The 21,020-nt window shown below is 39.6% G+C and overlaps 2 protein-coding genes and 1 pseudogene across 2 annotated transcripts; 1 reads left to right on the forward strand and 2 right to left on the reverse strand.

Annotated features, from left to right (window-relative positions):
• Positions 1-7,567: 7,567 nt before the first annotated feature.
• On the reverse strand, positions 7,568-8,052 carry LOC145772363 (zinc finger BED domain-containing protein 5-like; annotated as a pseudogene).
• Positions 8,053-8,287: 235 nt separating this feature from the next.
• Positions 8,288-8,870, reverse strand: LOC145772364 (zinc finger MYM-type protein 6-like). Its single transcript, XM_082584243.1, has 2 exons — positions 8,503-8,870; positions 8,288-8,390 (listed from the first exon to the last, which is right to left on the reverse strand). The coding sequence occupies exons 1-2, from the start codon at positions 8,868-8,870 to the stop codon at positions 8,288-8,290; spliced, it is 471 nt and encodes a 156-aa protein (XP_082440369.1).
• A 2,381-nt stretch (positions 8,871-11,251) lies between these two features.
• LOC145771564 (MMS19 nucleotide excision repair protein homolog) lies at positions 11,252-21,014 on the forward strand. The gene is made up of 6 exons (XM_082583268.1): positions 11,252-13,363; positions 14,160-14,381; positions 14,508-14,735; positions 18,477-18,587; positions 19,277-19,372; positions 19,881-21,014. Exons 1-6 carry the CDS (start codon positions 11,372-11,374, stop codon positions 20,043-20,045), a joined length of 2,814 nt encoding a protein of 937 aa, XP_082439394.1. The 5' UTR covers positions 11,252-11,371; the 3' UTR covers positions 20,046-21,014.
• Positions 21,015-21,020: the final 6 nt, after the last annotated feature.

Below are 21,020 nucleotides of genomic sequence, written 5' to 3' on the forward strand. Positions count from 1 at the left end.
TTGATAATAAGATGTAAAATGTAAACCAAGTGATTTGTGTAGTCGTACAAAAACTACTCGACAAGTAATGTGCCACCTAAGGGCGCTTGTCGTTTGGTTGAAAAGCTTTTGCCAGGCCAAGACTACCCAGGTAGCAAAAATGCACAATTCTGCATAGCTCCCACCCCGCCAAACGCTCAAAAAACCTGTGCAACTCGGCTGCCCCCAGCAAGCCGGCTCCACCAGTCGGCAATTCAACTTGCACCCTTAGCCGCAACAAAATCACCAAGCCCAAACAATGTCACAGCAGAATAAGTAGGCCCAAAAAGAAAGCAATGGGGCCACAAATCCTCAAAAAACCAATCAAAATGGTCCCGTTGCGCCCAAGATGACAACCTCATTGCGAAGAAAGGAGCGTCCCCCCCGGCCACCAGCACAAGGCTGAGCACTCACCAGCACAGCGAGCTGCCGCGACCCGCCAACCACAACGGTGCAGCTTCCACACTAGCCATTTCAATTCTTGTCGATGTCAATTCTTGCTACAAAACGGCTGCCGAGAAACATATAGTTGATTGGATGGTCTAAATGGCTAGTGTGGAAGCCACACCGTTATGGCCAGCGAATCGCAACAGCCCGCCGCACCAGTAAGCGCCCAGCCCCGTGCCGACAGCAGGGAAGGACACTTCCCCCCACAATGAGGCCGCCATCCCAAGCGCAACAAGACCACTTATTGATTAGTTCAGTGAGGATTTGCAGTCCCACCGCCCCCACCCCGAGCCCACCCAATCCGCCACGACATTGTTCAAGCCTGGTGAGTCCACCACAACGAAAGGCGGAAACCAAATCACAAACTGACAGAACCAGCCCACCAAAAATAACCAAGCCACACGGGTCCCTCAAACGTCTAGCAATGCAAAAACGATGCAAAACTACACATTCCCGCTACCTGGGTACTGGGTAGTCTTGGCCTGGTTTTATCCTCTGCTGAGAGTAAAAAAGAAACACAAATGAAAAACATTGGAGAAATTGAGTCTCCTTCACAACTTAAGAATCGAACAACGCAAAACTGCTGAAACAAAACGTTTTGTTTGAGTGAAAGAATCACTGTAAGCAAACAATGCCAAAAGATGCGCCCATGAAGTCATGGGAGTGTGAGGTATCAAAAATTTGATCAGGTTGTTATTTTTCTACTTCAATGTGACGACATTGACGTTAGTTACTACTTTAAAAAATCTATATCTTTGCTTCTGCAGAAAATCCGCAGAAAACGCCTTTTTTTACACGTTTAGTATCGGCCACAGTATCGGCCAAATTTTGCCGATACCGATGCCGATACCGATACTCAAAAAATGGCCGATATCACCGATACCGATGCCGATACCGATATATCGGTACATCTCTAGTTGCATCCGTCTAAAAGTACCGGTAAACTGAACATTGATTACACCATTTTTTTTAAAGAAGTATTGTAACTTTTTACAGCCACCAAACTAACTTGTTGAGAGCAAAAATATAATGCGTCGTTCTTCAAACATGGTCACATCCTCTTGTGACAAACGGAAACTTACCCAGAGAAACTCTCAAGTTCTAGCAAATTAAAAATACTCTAACTTTATTACTCATACTTGAAAAGACATAAAAAATTGGGCTGTAGGCTACTCAAATTAAAAATTGACCACAAAAATGCAGCAGTCTAACGATTGAATCACTTATAATAATAATGTATTCTGGTCCAGTACACATGGTACTACAGAGAAAAACATTAACATACTCGCAGATAACAATTGATAAGAAAACATAAATAAATAAAAATAAGAAAATTTTGAAGAGAAAACAAAAATCACAAGGAACAAAAAAGATAAGACACAATCATAAATAGTTTTCGACACGTCGCTTAAATGTCGCAATAGACATACCGTACTATTGACTACAGCATATGGTAAATTATTCCAAGTATCGACTACTCTATTGGCAAAGGAAAATTTACGGCAGTTCAGTTGAGCAAACTGTTTATGCAATTTAAAATTATGGCCTCTGGTTGAATTAGAGTTAAAAAGGAAATATTTGGAACATGGTGATACCGAAACATTGTGTACTAATTTAAAAACTTCTGTCAAATCAAAAATTAATCTCCGTTTTTCCAACGAGAGAAGGTCTAGTTCAAACAGTCTTTGTTCATAGGTTAGGTTTTTCAGTCCATGAATGCATTTTGTTGCTCGTTGTTGCACCCTCTCTAGCAAATCAATGTCCCGAACAGAATGGGGATTCCAAGCCGCCACTGCAAATTCCAAGTGGGGCCTGATCAACTGTTTATATAATCTTAAAAAGACATGCTTGTCCCTGCTGACCAGTGTTCGTTTTAAAACACCCAGGACCATCTCCGCCTTTTTAACTGCATACGAGACATGGGTGGATGTTTTAAGATCAATCGTTATCATAACGCCCAAGTCTTTTTCACTCTTTTTAGGGGCAATTGGCATGTCACCTAGAACATACTGATGCTCTAAGTTGCCATGACCAAAGTGCAGAGTGGAGCACTTGTCAACATTAAACTGTAGTTGCCAGGATTCAGACCAGTTCATTAACAATTTCAAGTCCGTTTGTAGCAGGGATGAGGCAAGATCGGGATCATCCTTGCTCAATTCTGTGTAGATTTTCATGTCATCCGCGTATTTTAACAAGGTGCTGTGACTAATGTAGTCATCAGCATCATTGACATAGGCAATAAACAGCAGAGGCCCAAGGCAACTTCCCTGAGGCACACCGGATATCATGGGTTTCGGATCACTTTTCTCTCCATCCACCACAACGACTTCACTCCTACCGGAAAGGAAGGAACGTATCCACGAATAAACATTGCCTTTTATACCCAAAGCCGACAGTTTCCTCATTAGTCTTTCGTGTGGAACCGAATTGAAGGCTTTGGAAAAGTCCAAATAGACAACATCAACGCATTGACCTTTATCAACAATAGATGTGATGTCTTCCAGAAATTCAAGAAGTTGGGTTGTGCATGAGGATTATGGGATAAATCCAAATTGGGATGATTTAATAAGGTCACGCTCATCCCAGAAGTGCCAGATGACTTCTCTTAGGCATGACTCCATTAACTTACAGACACAACTTGTGAGGCTCACTGGACGATAGTTTGCAGGAGTTCTTCGGTTTCCCTTTTTAAAGATTGGGGTTACATGGGCAATCTTCCACTGTGCTGGAGTGTCTCCATAATCGAGACACAGCTGAAAAAGTCGACACAACTGACATAAAAGAGTAAAACCACCAGCTTTAAGTGCAATGTATGGAATACCATCAGGCCCAGTTGAGGCAAAATTTTTTGTCTTGGTCAGGTTCCTCGATACTAGCTCAGTCGTGAAGGTGACACTGACTAGTTCTTCTTTGGTTTTTGGTGGAGCAAAAGGTATGTGGTTGGTATCCTCATAGGTAAAGACAGTGGAGTAAAAGTTACTCAGGGCTTGTGCACACTCAGTTGCATTGTTTGTTAAATCACAATCGCTGTTCTTGACCAAAGGACCAACGGAAACTTTTGATTTTTGCTTGGAACGCACATAGTGCCAGAACGGTTTGGCATCAGTAGTTTCAACTAGTCTGCATTCAAAGTTTTTGATGGCATACCGAACTTCTGATTTAAGGTTCTTTGCCGTAATATTTCGCATTCTCCTGTTTTCAGTAGTCTTATTTGCGAGAAACTGTCTTTCTGCTTTATTGCGTTGTTTTCGAGCATTACGGACCTTTTGAGTTTCCCACAAAGGAGATGTCTTAGTTATTTGTGTTGTTGATGGGACTGTAACTTCCAAGATACAATCCAGGGTTGATACAAAATTTTCCCAGATTGAATTGACCTCTACGGTGGAAAAAACATTTTCCCAGTTAGCAGCATTCACAAGATCTTGAAACAGAACCCAGTCTGCCCTCCTAAAATTCCGACGCAATCTAGAGCTTTTATTGCGGCGGATGCTTAACAGCGCAACTTCTGCCAAGACCATGTTATGGTCCGAGTTAGCTAAGGGTTCTAAAATATCGACGTTGGTAATAAGCTCTGGATTAGAGGTGAACAGCAGATCCAAAGTTGCTTCTTCTCTTGTTGGGCTTAATACACACTGCACTAAGTTATTGTCCAGAATTACCTCCATAAAATCATCATTGCTTGGCTTGTAACAGAGGTTAGCCCAGTCAATTGAAGGAAAATTGAAATCACCAGCAATAAGTCGAAAAGTTGACGGCAGGCTTTGCACAGAAGCTCATTGAGATGTTCGTTGTCCAATGCGGAATTATTTGGAGGGCGGTAGACAATGCCGATCAGCACTGTTACATCTGATGGAAAGTTGGCTTTACACCATATAGTTTCTTCATACACATCACAAGTTAGGTTTTCAACAAGTGTACATTCGATCTGTTTATCTACATACAACAGAACTCCCCCCCCAGCACGATTCCTCCTGTCATTTCTGAACATGTTGTATCCACTTAGTTGAAAAACGACATCTGATATATCTTTGTTCGCCCATGTTTCTGTTATGCCAATAAACATGGGTGTATATTGAGCAGCATATAGTTGCAGCATGTGAATTTTGTTAGGTAAACTCCTCGCATTGATTATAAGGAAGTAAGGGTTGGTCCTTACTTTTACTCGTCGTTTTTTGCCTCCTTGTTAGACTCATTCCAAGTGTTGTCCCTCTTCCAGCTGCCATCAGCTTGCTTTACATACTTCCATATTTTACCATTGTCCCTTAGGCTGTAGCTGACTGTGCTGACGCCACTTTCCATGGCAGTCTTGTTCATATTGAAAACACTCTCAGATTTCTTGTTGTAAATTTGCCGAGACTCTAGATCCATGTTCAGGCGTACTTTAACGTGTTGGAAATTAGTGCCCCTCTTGTGCTGAGTAAACTTCATTCTGAAATTTCTTGCATCAAGCTCAGTGGGAAAGCTCACCTTTACAAGTCGAGTTGAGGTTGAGTCACCGAGTTTTTGGCCTAGCCTTTGGACATTTAGTGGTTCCACTTGCACACCAATCTTCTTTCCAATTTCGTTGATTTGCTGTTGATCAGTTTTGGAAGAGGACTCCTCCATGCGTGATATGATAAGTTCGGACTTTGTTTTTTCACACTGCAGCACTGACTTGACAGAGTTCCGAACAACTTTGTCTAGACCACCAGTAACCCCGTTAGCAACTCTCTCTGCCCATGTTTTTTGTTGTTGAGGTTCGGCCATGTTGGGTGTTGATCGCTGCTCTAAAGAGGCCACCTTACTGGATAAGTCGGTAACTACCTCGGTTAGCTTCTGTAGCTGGGACTCGATTTGGTGTGGGTTGTTGCTTTGTTCTTGCATTTTGGACAGATGCACCATGAGCTTCTTAGCTCCACGGTTGCAACCGGGACAGATCCAAAGAAGGGATCCGCATTTTGCACCATCCTTGTCATCACCATTGGCCAGCATAGTTAGGGTGCCCTCTGGCATGTTTACACACCTTGCATGGTACCAATATTCGCATAAGTCACATGCAACTGCTTTGTTAGCCACTGCTTTAGTACATGTAGGACATTTTTCTTTTGCTTTGTCCAGCATAGTTGCTCTTTTCAACAGGGCAAACAGCACAAATTATTTTTTCATTTATCAACTATTCAACTTATTCAATTCACTTATCTTATCTCTTATTCTCTTAAACCTTATTCAAATAGAATGGGCAGGGGTCGGCAACCTTTCTTCAGTCGCGGGCCAAAACAAAACTGCGCAGATGTCAACGGGCCGTACAAGTTTTCCATTTGCACTTCCGTTTTCTTTACTTTTCATAATATTGTTAAAATTGGCGTTCTTATCAGAGTATCTCCATATTTAGCTACTATAGGCTTATATAGATTAATATAAAGAAAATTAGTAACAATTGGTAACGAAAAACACCAAGTAGCCTACTTTATTTATTGACAGCACAACATTAATGTGATATTTGATGTTGTTTCCTGCTAGAAAGTTTCTGAAGGTCAGGTGATAGGTTGGATGAGGCAAGAATCATAACATCTTGCAAGTGGTCATCAGTAAGTTGTGTTCTCAACTTGCCGTTAAATATACGGTTAATTGACTATTACTAACGCAACTCATGTAGCCTGCAACTAGCATGCAGTAAATAGGCTAATATAACCGGACTTCAAGGTGAAACTGCCAAGTACCTTGATGCTACCTTCTGCAAGCTTAAGCTAAATTTTGCCCCAAACCTAGTTTACTATAACAAAGCGACCCGTGATCGATAGGTCGCGGGTACAAAGGCGCTTTGTGATAATTTCCTATGCTTGGTGGATTCTAACAAGCAGCAAATTCTTCAAAGACAAGAATCACTTGTTGAAAAAAACGGAAAAATGGAACTGGGAGTAAATTATAACTCTAAAAAATAAAGTAATTTAAAAGTCTGGACCGGCTGTCACTAAAAAGGCCAATTCCTGCTTCCTAAGCTACACATATTTCTAAATTATCAACCTTCAAACAAACTAATTCTTAAAACTTCAAATCTATCAAACTATCTGTCAGGCCTGCAACGTCGCTCTCTCTAAAATGCAGTTTGCAGAGAAAGAATATCAAGGAAATTCAAAATGGCGACAATGCCCTAACTAAGCATTGTTGCGGCATAAGTACACAGGCTACGTGATTACAAGTGAGCGTTACGGATAAATATGGAAAAGTAAAAATTGCGAAAGTTTTACATAACATTTAGTAATCTTAATTCTGTTATGTAAAACCTAATGGCAACATAAAATAATGGGATGTTCGTTTTGGCCCGCCAACTACAATTTGCAAAAATGCTGCGGGCCGGATAATTTTGCTTGGCGGGCCGGATCCGGCCCGCGGGCCGTAGGTTGCCGACCCCTGACTTAGGGTCAAAGTTTAGTTTAAAAAAGGCATTGGCTATTTGACCGGCGCCGGTCTTTGAATCTGAAACACTATTTGACTGGTCATGACGTCACTATATAGGCACTTCTTTCTTTTTCTCTTTCAAAGCAAAAGACGACAAGAGTGCCTATATAAGTTCTAAATTCGACTATTATGTTCAACTGATTGGGTAGCGCGTGGGATACGTCTCCGGTTGGTGTTCCAGAGGGAATGAGTTTGATCCTACGCGGAAGCGTTTTTTTTAAAAGTTTTAACTAAATTTTGATCCGAAGTGACTCAATCGTTAGGCTGCTACATTTTTGTGGTCAATTTTTAATTTCAGAAGCCTACAGCCCAATTTTTTACGTCTTTTCAACTATGAGTAATAAAGTCAGAGTTTTTTAATTTTCTTGAATTTGAGAATTTCTCTGGGTAATTTTCTGTTCGTCATAAGACAGGGGTTCCCAACCTTTTAATGTTCTCGTACCACTTATCCACCACGGATTGTCGACACGTTCCATTATTTTCAAAACAACTAATTTGATCCAATATCAAATTATTTGCAAGATGATGAATCTGGATGTAAAGTCAGCAAAAGTAGCAAAATTACCAACAAAACATCACAAAGTCCATTACACCAACAGCACAGAACGCATCAGAATAACAAAGAAAAAGACACAACTAAACACAAACACAATACAACTAAATTTTATCGAGATTTTTGTTTATCTTTCACCAGTTGATCGATGCGTGGCATAACTTTGCTAATAGCACATCTGAAGTCATGTCCAGGAGCACTTAGTCGGTTTCGATTTTTTGATTTGATGTTTATAAGAATAGAAAATCCCTGCTCGCATTCCCAAGTAGAAGGAAAAACCAGTAGTTGTGGAACAGCGTGGGAAGCTAGCGTTGGGTATGAAGAAGCCATACTAAGCCAGAAATTTATTGCAGAACATTCTTTGCATTGTTTTTTTGCTGTCTGATCCTCCTGCATGTCTATCAGTTCCTCTTGTTCCCCTGTACCGACAGGTAGGTCAGCTGGTCCACTGAGAAAGGATCTGTGATGTACGGGCAGCTTGTGGTATCTGGAAAGTAATGCTGCAATTCAGCAGTTAGCAGCGAGAGGTGCTGGGTAATTTCTCTGGAAAAGTCATCACTGATTTCCATTTCAAGGGCTGACAGAAATTTAAACATACCATAGCGCTTGTTTTCCACATTTTCCTCCATAATTCCACCTTTCGGATAAAAGCTCCCAGTTTTGAAACAAAGTTTACGACAGTGCAGTTTTGCACTTGAAATGACAGATTTAAATGATTGAAAGCTTCAAATATATCTGACAAATAAGCCAATCTTGCAATGAATTCCTCGTCCTCCAGATCGTTTTGAAATTCATGGTCTTTCTGTTGGAAAAATAACAGTAGTTTATTCCTCATTTCAAAAAGACGTTTAGTTGTATTTCCTCGAGAGAGCCAGCGCACTTCTGTGTGATAGAGGAGACAAGTGTGGTCTGAGTCGAGATCTTCACAAAAAACCTTAAACAATCGAGTATTTAAAGCTGAAGTTTTAACAAAATTTACGATTTTGACTACCCTGTTCAAGCACATTAACAAATTTGCAGGAAGAACCTTTGTGCAAAGAGCAAACCTGTGTATGAAACAGTGAACACTTATGACACGAGGGGACACAGCTTTGACATGGGCTTGAAATCCAGACTTTCTACCGAGCATAGAGGGAGCCCCATCTGTCGTACATCCGACAAGATTTCCCCAATCCAGATCATTTTCCTTGAAAAAATTATCCAAGGAGTTGAAAATATCTTTTCCTTTTGTTGTAGTGGACACCTCATGATTCAACAATAATTCCGTTTTTACAGCATCGTTCTGTGTAAAGCGGACGTAGACAAGCAGTTGGCAGCAGTTTGTGACACCTGTGGATTCATCAAGTTGTAAGGCAAACCCAAACTTCGAATCTCTTACTCCTGCAATCACTTGGTCAGTGATATCAACTGACATTTCCTCGATGCGTCGTTTCACAGTATTGTTAGAAAGCGATACACTATCCAACTTTGCTACTGAATCTTCTCCAATCAAATTTCTGACTAATATCTTTGCTGCTGGCAAAACAAGTGACTCCGCAATGACATGAGCTTTTTTGTTTTGGGTCACCTGAAGAGATACTTCATAGGATGCCTTCACAATTCTGGCATTATTTCGGTAAAACTGGCCTGTGTGATCCATGCGCTGTCGCTTCACGTTCTCCCCAAGTTGCTCAAAATAAATGTTATCTCGATTCATCTGATCTGCATGATTGGACTCAAGATGTTGCTTAAGCAAACTTGGTTTCAAAGCTGCATTTGAAAGGGTTTTCATGCAGATCATGCACTGAGGTAAGCTATCTTCACGATGTTGAATAGCAATGAAGCCATACTTAATATAATCTGCGCTGTTCTTTCGCTTTGACATTTTCAAATATTTAGACAAAAATGTAATGCTGTTCAGGATTCAGCCACTACACGTCGGAAAACCAACATCAGAATAAACGCAATTCTGCAATTGCACAGACCACATTGCACACGTAATAGTTTCGTCACAGACACCATTCACATTGCACACATAATAGTTTTGTCACAGACACCAGCATTGTATTAATAACAATGACAGCAGGGAGCAAGATCGACAAAAGTAGCTTACTGAGTGCAGAGAATTTAGTACGGAATGAAATAAAAGTGTTGTTCGCATATTTTAGAAACTCAAAATTAAATAATTGTTGCAATAGGCCTACTTTATTTGACAATACTACTACATATCGCGTGCAACGGAGAGCTGCTCGCGTACCACCTAAAAAGCTCCTGCGTACCACTAGTGGTACGCGTACCACCGGTTGGGAACCCCTGTCATAAGAGGATGTGACCGTGTATGCCAAACGACGCATTACACTTTTGCGTCGTTCCACAAACACGTTCACATCCTCTTATGACGAACGGAAAATTATCCGGAGAAATTCTCAAATTCAAGAAAATTAAAAAACTCTGACTTTATTACTCATAGTTCGTCGTTCGGTCACGCATTACATTTTTGCGTTGTTCGGCAAACACGGTCGGACTGTTAACACGGTTAAAAAAGGTTAAAAAAGTTTAACGGTTAAAAAAGTCGGACTGAAGGAGGAAGATGCAAGGGACAGGGTGAAATGGAGAAAAGGGATTAAGACAATTGCTGCACGGAAACAATCGGCCACCCCCACTAGTGGGGAACAAACCGACGATGGATTATGATGATGATGAGAACTTATATAGGCACTCTTCTCGTCTTTTGCTTTGAAAGAGAAAAAGAAAGAAGTGCCTATAAAGTGACGTCATGACCGGTCAAATAGGGTTTCAGATTCAAAGACCGGCACCGGTCAAATAGCCACTGCCTTTAAAAAATGCTTCCGGGTAGTATCGAACTCAATCCCTCGAGAACACCTGCCCGAGAAATATCGTACGCGCCACTGATCCAGTTAAATAAAATTGTTGAATTTAGAACTTATATAGGTTCTTTTTTTTTCTTCTCTCTTTGAATGAGAAGGTGAAAGAAAATTACGTCATGACCAGTCAAATAGTGTTTCAGATTAAAAAACCGGAGCCGGTCAAATAGCCACTGCCATATATATACGGTAATGGAAATATGTTAATCTGATGTGCAAGGAACGTGTCAATGTCAAGACATGTTGCAATCAAAAACAAACTTGAGGACACATGAAGTCATTTGCAATTGAAATTTGCTTTAGACTAGTACCGGTATGCTGGGTTTTTTTTCGCTGAGAGTTTTCGATCATTTGTCCAAAATGACTTGAACAAATTCAGCCATTTTTTATTTATTTCGGTCATTTTTAGTCATTTTTGGTCATATTTAGTCAATTGACTATATATTTTTTCGGACAATTTGACCAAATTAACTATATTTTTTTCGGACGTTTTGCTAAAAAGTCGGTCAATGACCGATAAATGACCGAAAAAAAAAACCCAGCCGGTATGTAATAATGAACTTTGGTATCACTCAGTAAACTAAGTTGTATTATATATATAGCCTATTTTGTATCAGGAACTTTGGAAAATACTTTTAGTAATTTTTCCTTTCAGAAGACTAACTGTCTCCTGTAAATAGAGTATGCTATTAAAATGGATAATCTTGTAGATACCTTCATTTGTAAATCTGAAGAATGTGATGGTGAAATTAAAAAAGTTGCCTATGATATTCAGTGCAGAACTTGTTCTATTTTGGATTTAATAGAAAAGCTCGGGGCTCACTTAACAAGCAATGAGACTGGCGTTAGAATCAAAGCATGTGATTTGATTGGAAATATTTTATTGAAACTCAAAGATGATTATTTATCAGATAAAGAGTTGGAATGTTTGGTTAGTTTTCTGTGTGCTCGCTTGCAAGATCATTACACTTTGCAACCTTCAGTATTGATAGCTCTGAATAAGCTTAGCACATCTCTAAATTTAGCTGAAAAAGATGCAAGAAACCTAGTAATGTCAATTACAAAAGAAGTACATGTGCAATCATGTCTACAGTCAGAGCGATTTCAAGTTTATCAAATTTTTAGAAACGTGTTTGACATTCACAAGCAATTGATCATTTCCATGGGAAAAGATTTTCTTTGTAGCTTTATTCAGGCAATTGATGGGGAACAAGATCCAAGAAATCTTTTGATCATTTTCCATCTTGCTGCTGATCTGGTTCATAACGGGATAGACATCTCCGGTCAGGAGGAGGAATTATTTGAAGTGACTTCATGCTATTTTCCTATAGATTTTAACCCAGCTTCTGCCGGAAAGAAAACCTCCATTACCAATCAAGATTTGGTTTCAGGGCTTCGTGGACTTATATCTTCCACCAACAAATTCGCACAGTACTGCATACCCTTAATGTTGGAAAAAATGGAATCAGATATTGAGAGTGCTAAAATTGATGCAATTTTAACTTTGAAAGAATGTCTTCCAAAATACAGTAAATCAAATTTAGAATCTTTTCTTACTTCATTATGGAGTCATCTGAAACAAGAAGTTATAAATGCTGCATCACAAGAAGTAGAAAAAAATGCCTTAGAATTGTTAACACAACTTGTTACTAACCTATCACAATGGCCTGTTGATATGGCAGGAGAAAAGATTACTGATCTTCGCTCTTTTCTCAAAGAAGTCTTAAATGATTGTCTTCCTCGTCTCAAAGAGCCAATTCAGGACAAACTAACTTGGATGTCTGGTTTAATGTTGCTGGCTTGTGCTAAAGGATCAAACATCGCTTGTCATGAGATAGCAATAGCTACTGCACCATTATTTCTTGAACAAGCCCGGCAAGCCAAAATGGCATTATCTGCAGAAACACAGCAAGCGACACCATTAAAGACAACTAGTTTTCTCAGTATTATCGAGAGTTTAGTGAAGATTGTGTCCACGTGTAGCTTTTTCTCGTTCCAAGATCATCCACTCTCTTCCTTTCAAAGCGATATTTTACATTTATTCAAAGAAGTCTTGATGCAAGAATTCAGCACACAAGCAAAATGTGCTAGCATTGCTGGATTGGCATCACTCTTAAGTTTGGACATTTTGAACACTGATGAGTTGCAAGAAGTTGCCGATTGTTTGCTCTTTCTATTAATGAATAAATCAGACAAAAAATTATATTATGAAACTTTATCTGCCTCAGGCTACTTTTCCTCCAAGCACTTTCACATCACGAAAGCTGTAATGTTGCCCACATTGTATGCGATGATACCGATTGAGAATTTTGCTGACTTAAAAATTGAGTCAGTGAATACAACACTCACTTCACTTTCAGCGTTGTCATCTCATTTTGAAATCCTTAAAGAAGTGGTTTCTTTTTTGCTCAAGCTCTTGGAAAAGTGCAAAATTGATGAAATTCACAGTTTATTCTTACAAGAACTGTTAACTTGTTTCCAAACTATCACCGAAAATTGTAGTGCCAGTCCAGAAAATGTTGAGTATTTGGCTTTAAATGTTGTCCGTCCAATAATGAAAATGTGCATAGAAACATTTCTTGATTTGTCCACCCCGGAGCAATGTTGTACAAGCTGCTCAAATGTTGAAGGCTTTTCTTTGGACTGCATTTCCTTGCCTATCATGAAGTCAGTGGCTGTTGTGATGAGAAATATATGTCAGAAACAAAGGCCTGGCAAAACAGCAGATTTTATCATCCAATCATTAACAAAATTGTATCTCAATGGCAATGTGGACATGTTTGACATAAAAGATAATGGCATGAGTTTCACACCTTTCAATCCCCATTTTTCCTTACTTCAGTCAAGATCAGTGTGTTTTCTAACATCAACTATTTGTGCATTTGACAAAGCAGTGACAGTGCCAAATGTGGATCAATTCCTAGACAAGCTCATGAACTTGTGCTTACACACGGCTGACCAACCTACATTTGTTGCTGCAGCCAAAGCATTTTCTGGATTGATCAATAAATATCATAAAGTGAATGAAGAAATAATTTCAAAGGTATGTTACTTGGTCATTGGCTTTTATTGTATTTTTAGAAGGTATTCTTAGAAGTTAATGGGGTATCTAATATTTTAAACTAGGCTACCTGGCAGAGTCTCATATGCTGATTGAAGCTTTTATTTGGCAGTTTTCTAAAGCTTCTTTTTGACAGGTTTTTAAACTTGTATCTTGGTGTAAATTTCTAATGCATGATTAGCTTTCAACTTTTCAAAGCTGACTGCTGACATAATATATTGTGAATTTGTTGTGCAAGTTGTCAAGCACTAGTGTTTTTGTGAAGAATGAGTCCACAGTCCTTTTTGCCCTTAAAAGAAAGGATACCCAGTGACTTTATTGGCCTTGTACTTTTCATTCTTCTTCTTCGTTCGTTTGAGGCTAAATCAAATCAAATCAAATTTTCATGATAGACCAAGACGTCCTATGCTTCAACAACGAATTGCAGTATATAATTAATTGGGGTCTGCTACTATTCGGTGAGTCGGATTCGATGAGTCCGATTCGGTGAGTTCCTAACCTCTAACCCTTAAACAGCAATGATAATTAGGCTACGGTACCCAATAATTTAAAAAAAAAAATTAAAAAAATCACCGAATAGCGATCAGACTCACCGAAACGGGCCTTTTCGAATTAATTGAAGGCATGCCAGCAAATGCTTTTTCGCATTGTAATATGTTTAAGATGCAAGAAAGTGTTATAGAAAGTGGTTATCATGATTGCCATTGTCTCCTATTCTGGAAGCATAAGAATTTCAAAAGTCAGAGTCAGACCTTACACAACTTTGTGTTCTTCTAAGGTTCGAAAACGCTGCAAAGAAACAATCCTAGAAGCCCAAGAAGGAAGCAAGAAAAAATTAAGTGCCTTGACGCTACTCATTTGGACAACTAAAGCACTTGTACTCTGCAATCACAAACAAACAAGTGACATAGTCGGCGATCTTCTTTCTCTGCTATCTGATCCTGATATTGGTGAAATCGCCGCTGCAGGACTTGATATTATTTTAAGAGAATCCGAAGAGGTGAAGTTCATGCATTTTTAAATAATTTAAAAGTATATACATGCGTTTCTCAAATTCTTCTCAGTGCAGTTCAACATTCTGTTCATATCACTTTTCGATTGTTCATCACTTGACTTTTTCTCCAAGGTTTTATGTCCCGCATCACACGCTGTGATTCGGATCATGTATCACCAGCGGTTTTTCCTCCTCGTCTTGCCAAAGTTAGTGTCGGGATTCCACGCAGCATCTAAATCTCAGGAGGAAGAGATGGTTGATGTTTGCGAAAGTGGCTCCTTAAAATCGACAAACCGAGACAAAGAAAGAGGAAACCATTTGACTGCTCTGTCGCATCTTCTTCTTCACTTGCCCAAACAGGTAAACAATATTTTATTTTCCAAAAGTGGTTCTTAAACTCTAGGGCGTAAAGATTCCTCAAGGATGGCGTGAACGTGGTAGGCTGTTGTACTAGGGTCTGCTACTATTCGGCTAGTCCGATTGGGCTAGTCCGATTCGGCTATTACCCTATTCGGCTACAGCCCGATTCGGCTAGTCCGATTTGGTTAGTCCGGTTGGGCTAGTTCCCTATTTGGCTACAGTCTTTATCAGTTATTTCCCTATTCGACAATTTTTTGAAAATCCAACGATAATCCTTCTGTAATCCAACAAAATCCCTCTGTAAATCCAACGAGGCCTTTTGTTTATTTAGAGAATTTTGCATTTTATTCCACAATAGGCTATGTTTCTTTTGCATTCTTGCATTTTATCCAGTGTTTCTCTTTGCTACTTGTCGGTTTGTTGTCATTAGTGGAATCCAGGGCTCACCACGTGGAGGTTGACAACTTGAGCCCTAGTTGACCTGGAGCAGACCTCTCAAGAAAGGCATGGGTCACATTGAACAGGATCAGATGTGACGTTGGCTGTACTGGAGCTAATTTGTTTAGGTGGGGGTTGCATAATTCGCCGATATGTGTCTGCGGAGCGGTAGAACAAACAATGCAACACATACTCCACGAATGTCCCATCTTACGACCCCCAAGTGGAATCACTGGTATTCGACAACTGGACCCAACTACCGTATCTTGGCTGCACGAGGAGGCATTGCCAATCTAAGCTACTGCAAGTCAAACGAGAGAAGAAGAAGAATCCAGTGTTTACCTTTGAGTGCCTTCCCAGACGGCAAAATCAGTCATTTTTACATTGATTCAACGTCTGCAGACGTTAAATCAATGTAAAAATGGCGGATCTTACTGTCGGGGTGAGCCGTGTGATAAATTAAAGCCTTCCGTTGCGTCATAATGAATTGCGTAATTACCACTCCTTGTACGCGCGCCTGTATTTATAAGAGTGAAACCACTCTACGTTGGAGTAAAGTTCAAAGTAACTATCAAGTTGCCTTGCAAAGCGGAAGATCAAAGTTTGCAAAACCGGTCGTAAAGTTGATTTTGCCCAAAAATTAGGTCGTTGAAATCAATGCTTAATTACTCGTAACTTTCACGTGATATAGGCCTAATTTTTTTTTGTAGTCAGAGTGTAAAGATGGAGGTTTGATATTATCGAATTGAATCGCCGGTTAATACTTACCGCCGGTTAATACTCTAAATTGATGGACCGTGCATTATCGTAAAAACTGTCCGTCCGCGCATTTGCCACGTTGATTATACAGTATATGATAATGATAATATATGACTTTGTTTTAGAGCATCAAATTTATGCTATCTCCGTAATTAATAACTCGTATGTAAGTTTTTACATGTATTTTGAACAATAACACACTCGAACAACTAACAAAACACTTCTATTTATCTCATTAACCTCTATTGTTAATCAAGAAAAATGTTGTTTTGATGTAAAACACATATTTTGAACCAACCCAGACAACAAAAATGACGGATTTTGCCGTCTGGGAAGGCACTCAAAGGTAAACACTGGATAAAATGCAAGAATGCAAAAGAAATATAGCCTAGTGTGAAATAAAATACAAAATTCTCTAAATAAACAGAAGGCGTCGTTGGATTTACAGAAGGATTTTGTTGGATTACAGAAGGATTATATCGTTGGATTTTCAAAAAATTGCCGAATAGGGAACTAACTGATAAAGACTGTAGCCAAATAGGGAACTAGCCCAATCGGACTAGCCGAATCGGGCTGTAGCCGAATAGGGTAATAGCCGAATCGGACTAGCCGAAACAGGCCATTCCGGTTGTACTACTATGCTACTGTATTGTACAAGTCGTGAACAGAGATATTAGTGACACTTTACCTTGTGTCACGATTACTGACTGGTAAATGGTAATAAGACCTGGTTTTGACTTTAGTTCTCATCGCCTATTCTTGCGGTTTTTGTTTTTGTTAATCCATTGTTCGTTAAAAATGACTGTTTGTGACGTTATTTTGTGTGAAAGTGGTTTCTCTGCACTTGCAAGTGTGAAAAAACAACCTCGAAACAAACTTGACTGTGAACCTAACATGCGATGTGCATTGTTTTCTAAACCACGGATTAAATTGCTGGCTTCAAAAAAGCAGCTGCATCCTTTATTTGGGAGCAAGTCTTTTAGGCGCAGACAGTTAGGCGCCGGTCAAATAGGCGTGCACACTGTGGCGTCTGGATATTTAGGTGCAGAGCACTGTGGCGCTCATTCATTTACGTGCTATTTCTGGTAAAGTCTGCAGATTGTATCAGCTTGGCAGGTAGGACAATGCTTTTCACACAAGATGTTATATTGAACAGAAAAACATATTGTATTGCGCGTGTTCGGCATTTATTTGTTGTTAGTCCAGGTTTGCGTCAGCAAAAGCTTTATCAATAAATTATTCAAGTTTCCGAACATGACTGAGTTCACTTTTAGTGAGTCAAATAGTAACTACACTAAACATCAGTAAAAAAATATACCCTAGCCTATATTCAAGCGGGTGGTAGGCTTGAGTGAAGACTCTGAAAAGTAACTTAGTTTTCCGTCAAAACCCCGACTAGGTTTATTAACGAGCAAAGTCGAACCATTATGCTTGCAACTTGTAGCCAGGGTTCATACGCCCTATAGAAAAGTATTCATGCAGTAGAGTATTGTCTCATCCGTACTCGCCACACGACCATCCCGAGTAAAAAAAATTGCGAAAGATAACAGATTAAGTAAGGTTCCATCTCGCTGCAACATGTGTTCAGGATGCATAGCAAATGTCCTGTGGAGATGTGCTAATATCAAGAGTAGTAGAGCGTTGTCTCGCACCTCATCTCCACACGCGCATTAACAAAACAACATATTTTTCTGTTCAATATAACATTTTGTGTGAAAAGCATTGCCCTACCTGCCAAGCTGATACAATCTGCAGACTTTACTAGGAATAGCACCTAAATGAACGGGCGCCACAGTGCTCCGCACCTAAATATCCAAACGCCACAGTGTGTGCACGCCTATTTGACCGGCGCCCAACTGTCTGCGCCTAAAAGACGTGGACCCCTTTATTTGAATAAGCTCTATTTAAATTGATTCTATTTGAATGAGCTTAACTGAAGATGATCTAGCTGCCAGCTGATTGAAATCGATTTTTAGCTGTTTATGAATGAACTGACTCGTGTGAAAATAAATTCGCTTGTGTTATATACATGCGAAGAAAAGTAGATTGTGTTCCACTTAATCTTTTGATTGATGCATGATGGAAAACATAAAATAAAGTTTGTTTTACAATCCAAAACTTGTAAACCTTAGGACTAGGTAGTTTGATTTTGCCAACAACTTAAACTATAAGAAGAGGCACAAAGTTTTACAAGTGACGTCAAGGGGAACGCAGCCAAAATAGTTTAAGAACCCCCTGGACTCTAGTGTAAACGTTTTGTTAGTTTTTGAAGTGCAGTAGGCTATGCTTGACAACGGAATGGCCCGTTTCGGTGAGTCCGATCCCTTAACGGGGGATTTTTTCAATTTTTTTTTTTAATTATTGGGTACCGTAGCCTAATTATCATTGCCATTTTAGGGTTAGAGGTTAGGAACTCACCGAATCAGACTCACCGAATCGGACTCACCGAATAGTAGCAGACCCCTTGACAAAGCTATTTCTCTTCCTAGCTTTTGTTTTATTCTTGCTTTTCCTTTGATGTTTCAATGATCTGTTGTGTCATAGGTATTGCTACAAGAATTCCCCAATCTCTTGCCATTGCTGGTTCAATCGATGCATTCCGAAGATCCTTGCCTTCTTCATTCTGTGCTATCTGCTCTCTATTGTTTGCTGCAGGTAATTGTATTATTTTTTCATTGATGTATACAGCTATTTCTGTTAATTATTTCATCAGTTTTATCACATTTTTATAATTAGCGATTTTTTATTATCACAAGTGACCATCCAGGGATGTGCAACATGTTTTTGTACCAAGGGTTTTTCAAATATTATATGACTGTAATTGTTTTGCTTTTCTTTATACCCTCCACATCACTATCAGACGTCAAGTGGTACGCTTTTCACCAACTTACCTCACATGATGTTTCCAACACCTCCAAAAGCGCCATATGATGTTAAAATACTCCCTTAGTATGTTAAGCCAGTCCAATGAACTCGAATCGACCGTTTGAACCATATTTTACGTTTCTTTCGTTCAAGCGTTTTCCTATATCTTTCGCATCCTCTCTCATTGCTCTGGAATAAAGTTGAGCTGAAACTCTGACTAATGAGCTTGTATTGTTTGGATTTTGAAAATTATGCTGACGTGCTTTTGCTTGGTATTTTTTTCTTACTATGCAGTTTTGGTTCTACAGACGAGTACACCATGCTATGGCAGTTGTGGTTCTAGCGTAGCCAGTGAAAGTTGACATTTTTTCAACCTGTTGATGTCGCCACACAACGTCACAGTGATACCAAAAAGGTCAACTTTCATAAACACTAAACAGGAAACCCCGCATTTCATTTCTGTATTTTTTTCCGAGCAGGATGCTTCAGGGTTAATGGAAAGTCATATCGATTCACTTTTGGACGATTTTCTTCGTCTGGCTAGCTTCAAAAATGATTTGGCTGTTCGATTAAAGGTGAGGCGTTGGTGCTCCCGTGGCCTTTATGTTGAAACAGAAGTCATGTAGGCTATTCGTCGTATTGCATACAACTAAGGTTCCTTTATTTTTTAGCACAGCAGCAAAGATTTTTATACGATGTTACTGTTAATGAGATTGTTAAGAGTTAAGTGAGATGAGATTGTTAAGAGTATGTTGCTGATCTTGGAATGGCGGTTAAAGAACCTCAGATGCACCCAACCTGACAAATACATAATTTTTGTTGCAACATGAAAATCGTTTGTAGTGCTGTATTGTAGTTTGGTGTTTGCCTTCAGGCAAACGTTGTTTCCATGAGATACAGTAGAATTCGGCATCGTTTAATTAGTCAGTTCGCCTTGTTCGTCACACGTTTTGTCGGTCCCGACAGACGTCGTTAGTTTTGACCTGTTTGCATAACTCGTCAGTTCGCCTAATTCATCATGAGGTGACAAAGATTAATGCTACTGTATCTAGATCCTGATCTTAAAACCATGTATCCAAACAGGCCGTACAGTGCATAGGAGCGAGTACACTGCTTCCCACTCATGTCCTGCTGCCAATGCAATGCAAAGTGGTCAGACACCTTGCTGTAGCTCTTGACGACCACAAACGTGACGTAAGGATTGAAGCAGCCAAGGCAAGATCAGAATGGTTTTTGGTTGGCGTTTGACATGGGCTTACCAGTTGGGTAAACCTTGGGTAAAACCTTGTTTCACATTTATTGTACGCCCAGCAACATCACACTGTCATGTTGCATATGCGTAATTTGTACAAAATGACTGATTTTTTAATTATCGCTTACGATAACTCATCAGCGTGTGGGTGGGTGCATTTTGTGAGTGTACATCTGTGTCGTGATACATTGCCAATTGACCTTGACAGTACTGTAGGTCACTTGTAACAAATGGAATTGTCTCAGATCGTCTGGAATTGGGATAAAATACATCATGCACACATACCTGAATAGAAATAATTGGGATACATCTCCCAGATAACACAAATTCGTCAAGTTACTGGTGCCACTGTTCAATTGCGTTGAATATTGAGATACAGTAGTCCCCGCTTATTAAGCCGCTGTTAGTAGGCCCACACGTTTATTAAGCCCAATATGGTCCGGAATTACTGAATGTATAGGTGTGGCCGAGAATCGTCTCCCGCTTAAGAAGCTCAAAATCGTCCGGTCCTGAGGTGAGCTTAATAAGCGGGGACAACTGTTCAATGTTTCGTAATTTGAATACAGTGTGTTTTACTGTTTAGTCTCATCAGTGTAATCGGTCCTCAACTATAATCTTCAACAGCTATATTTAAACATGTTGGATTGTGCTTTTACCAAGCTAACATAGTTTTTTCACGAATTAACGTCTGCAGATGTTAAATCAAGGTGAAAAGGAGTTCATATGTTGCAGATTGTGTCTTTACTGTTTTTGTTAACGTTGAATTGCTGCATTCAACCAGCCGTGTTTCTAGATAATTTCAAAACCAGCTTTTTCTCTCACGCCATCCATCAGTGACGATAATTTAGTTTTGGTGATTTTAACATTGCATGACGACGTTTCGTGTAATTTTCCTCACTGACATAACTGTATATACCAATCCACTAGTATGGGCAGTCCAGCTTTGTCAATAAAATTGAATTTTGTATGAA

Source organism: Aplidium turbinatum, chromosome 6 (genome assembly GCF_918807975.1).
Source record: "Aplidium turbinatum chromosome 6, kaAplTurb1.1, whole genome shotgun sequence".
NCBI lineage: Eukaryota > Metazoa > Chordata > Ascidiacea > Aplousobranchia > Polyclinidae > Aplidium > Aplidium turbinatum.

Bases quoted from the DNA above. Each gene is read 5' to 3' on its own strand.
- LOC145772364 (XM_082584243.1), bottom strand. From the start codon at position 8,870: ATGTCAGTTGATATCACTGACCAAGTGATTGCAGGAGTAAGAGATTCG. The intron at 8,391-8,502 runs GTTTGCTCTTTG...CGATTGTTTAAG, and splicing joins GTTCACTGTTTCATACACAG to GTTTTTTGTGAAGATCTCGA.
- LOC145771564 (XM_082583268.1), top strand. From the start codon at position 11,372: ATGTCAATTACAAAAGAAGTACATGTGCAATCATGTCTACAGTCAGAG. The intron at 13,364-14,159 runs GTATGTTACTTG...TGTTCTTCTAAG, and splicing joins ATGAAGAAATAATTTCAAAG to GTTCGAAAACGCTGCAAAGA. The intron at 18,588-19,276 runs GTAATTGTATTA...TTTTCCGAGCAG, and splicing joins CTCTCTATTGTTTGCTGCAG to GATGCTTCAGGGTTAATGGA.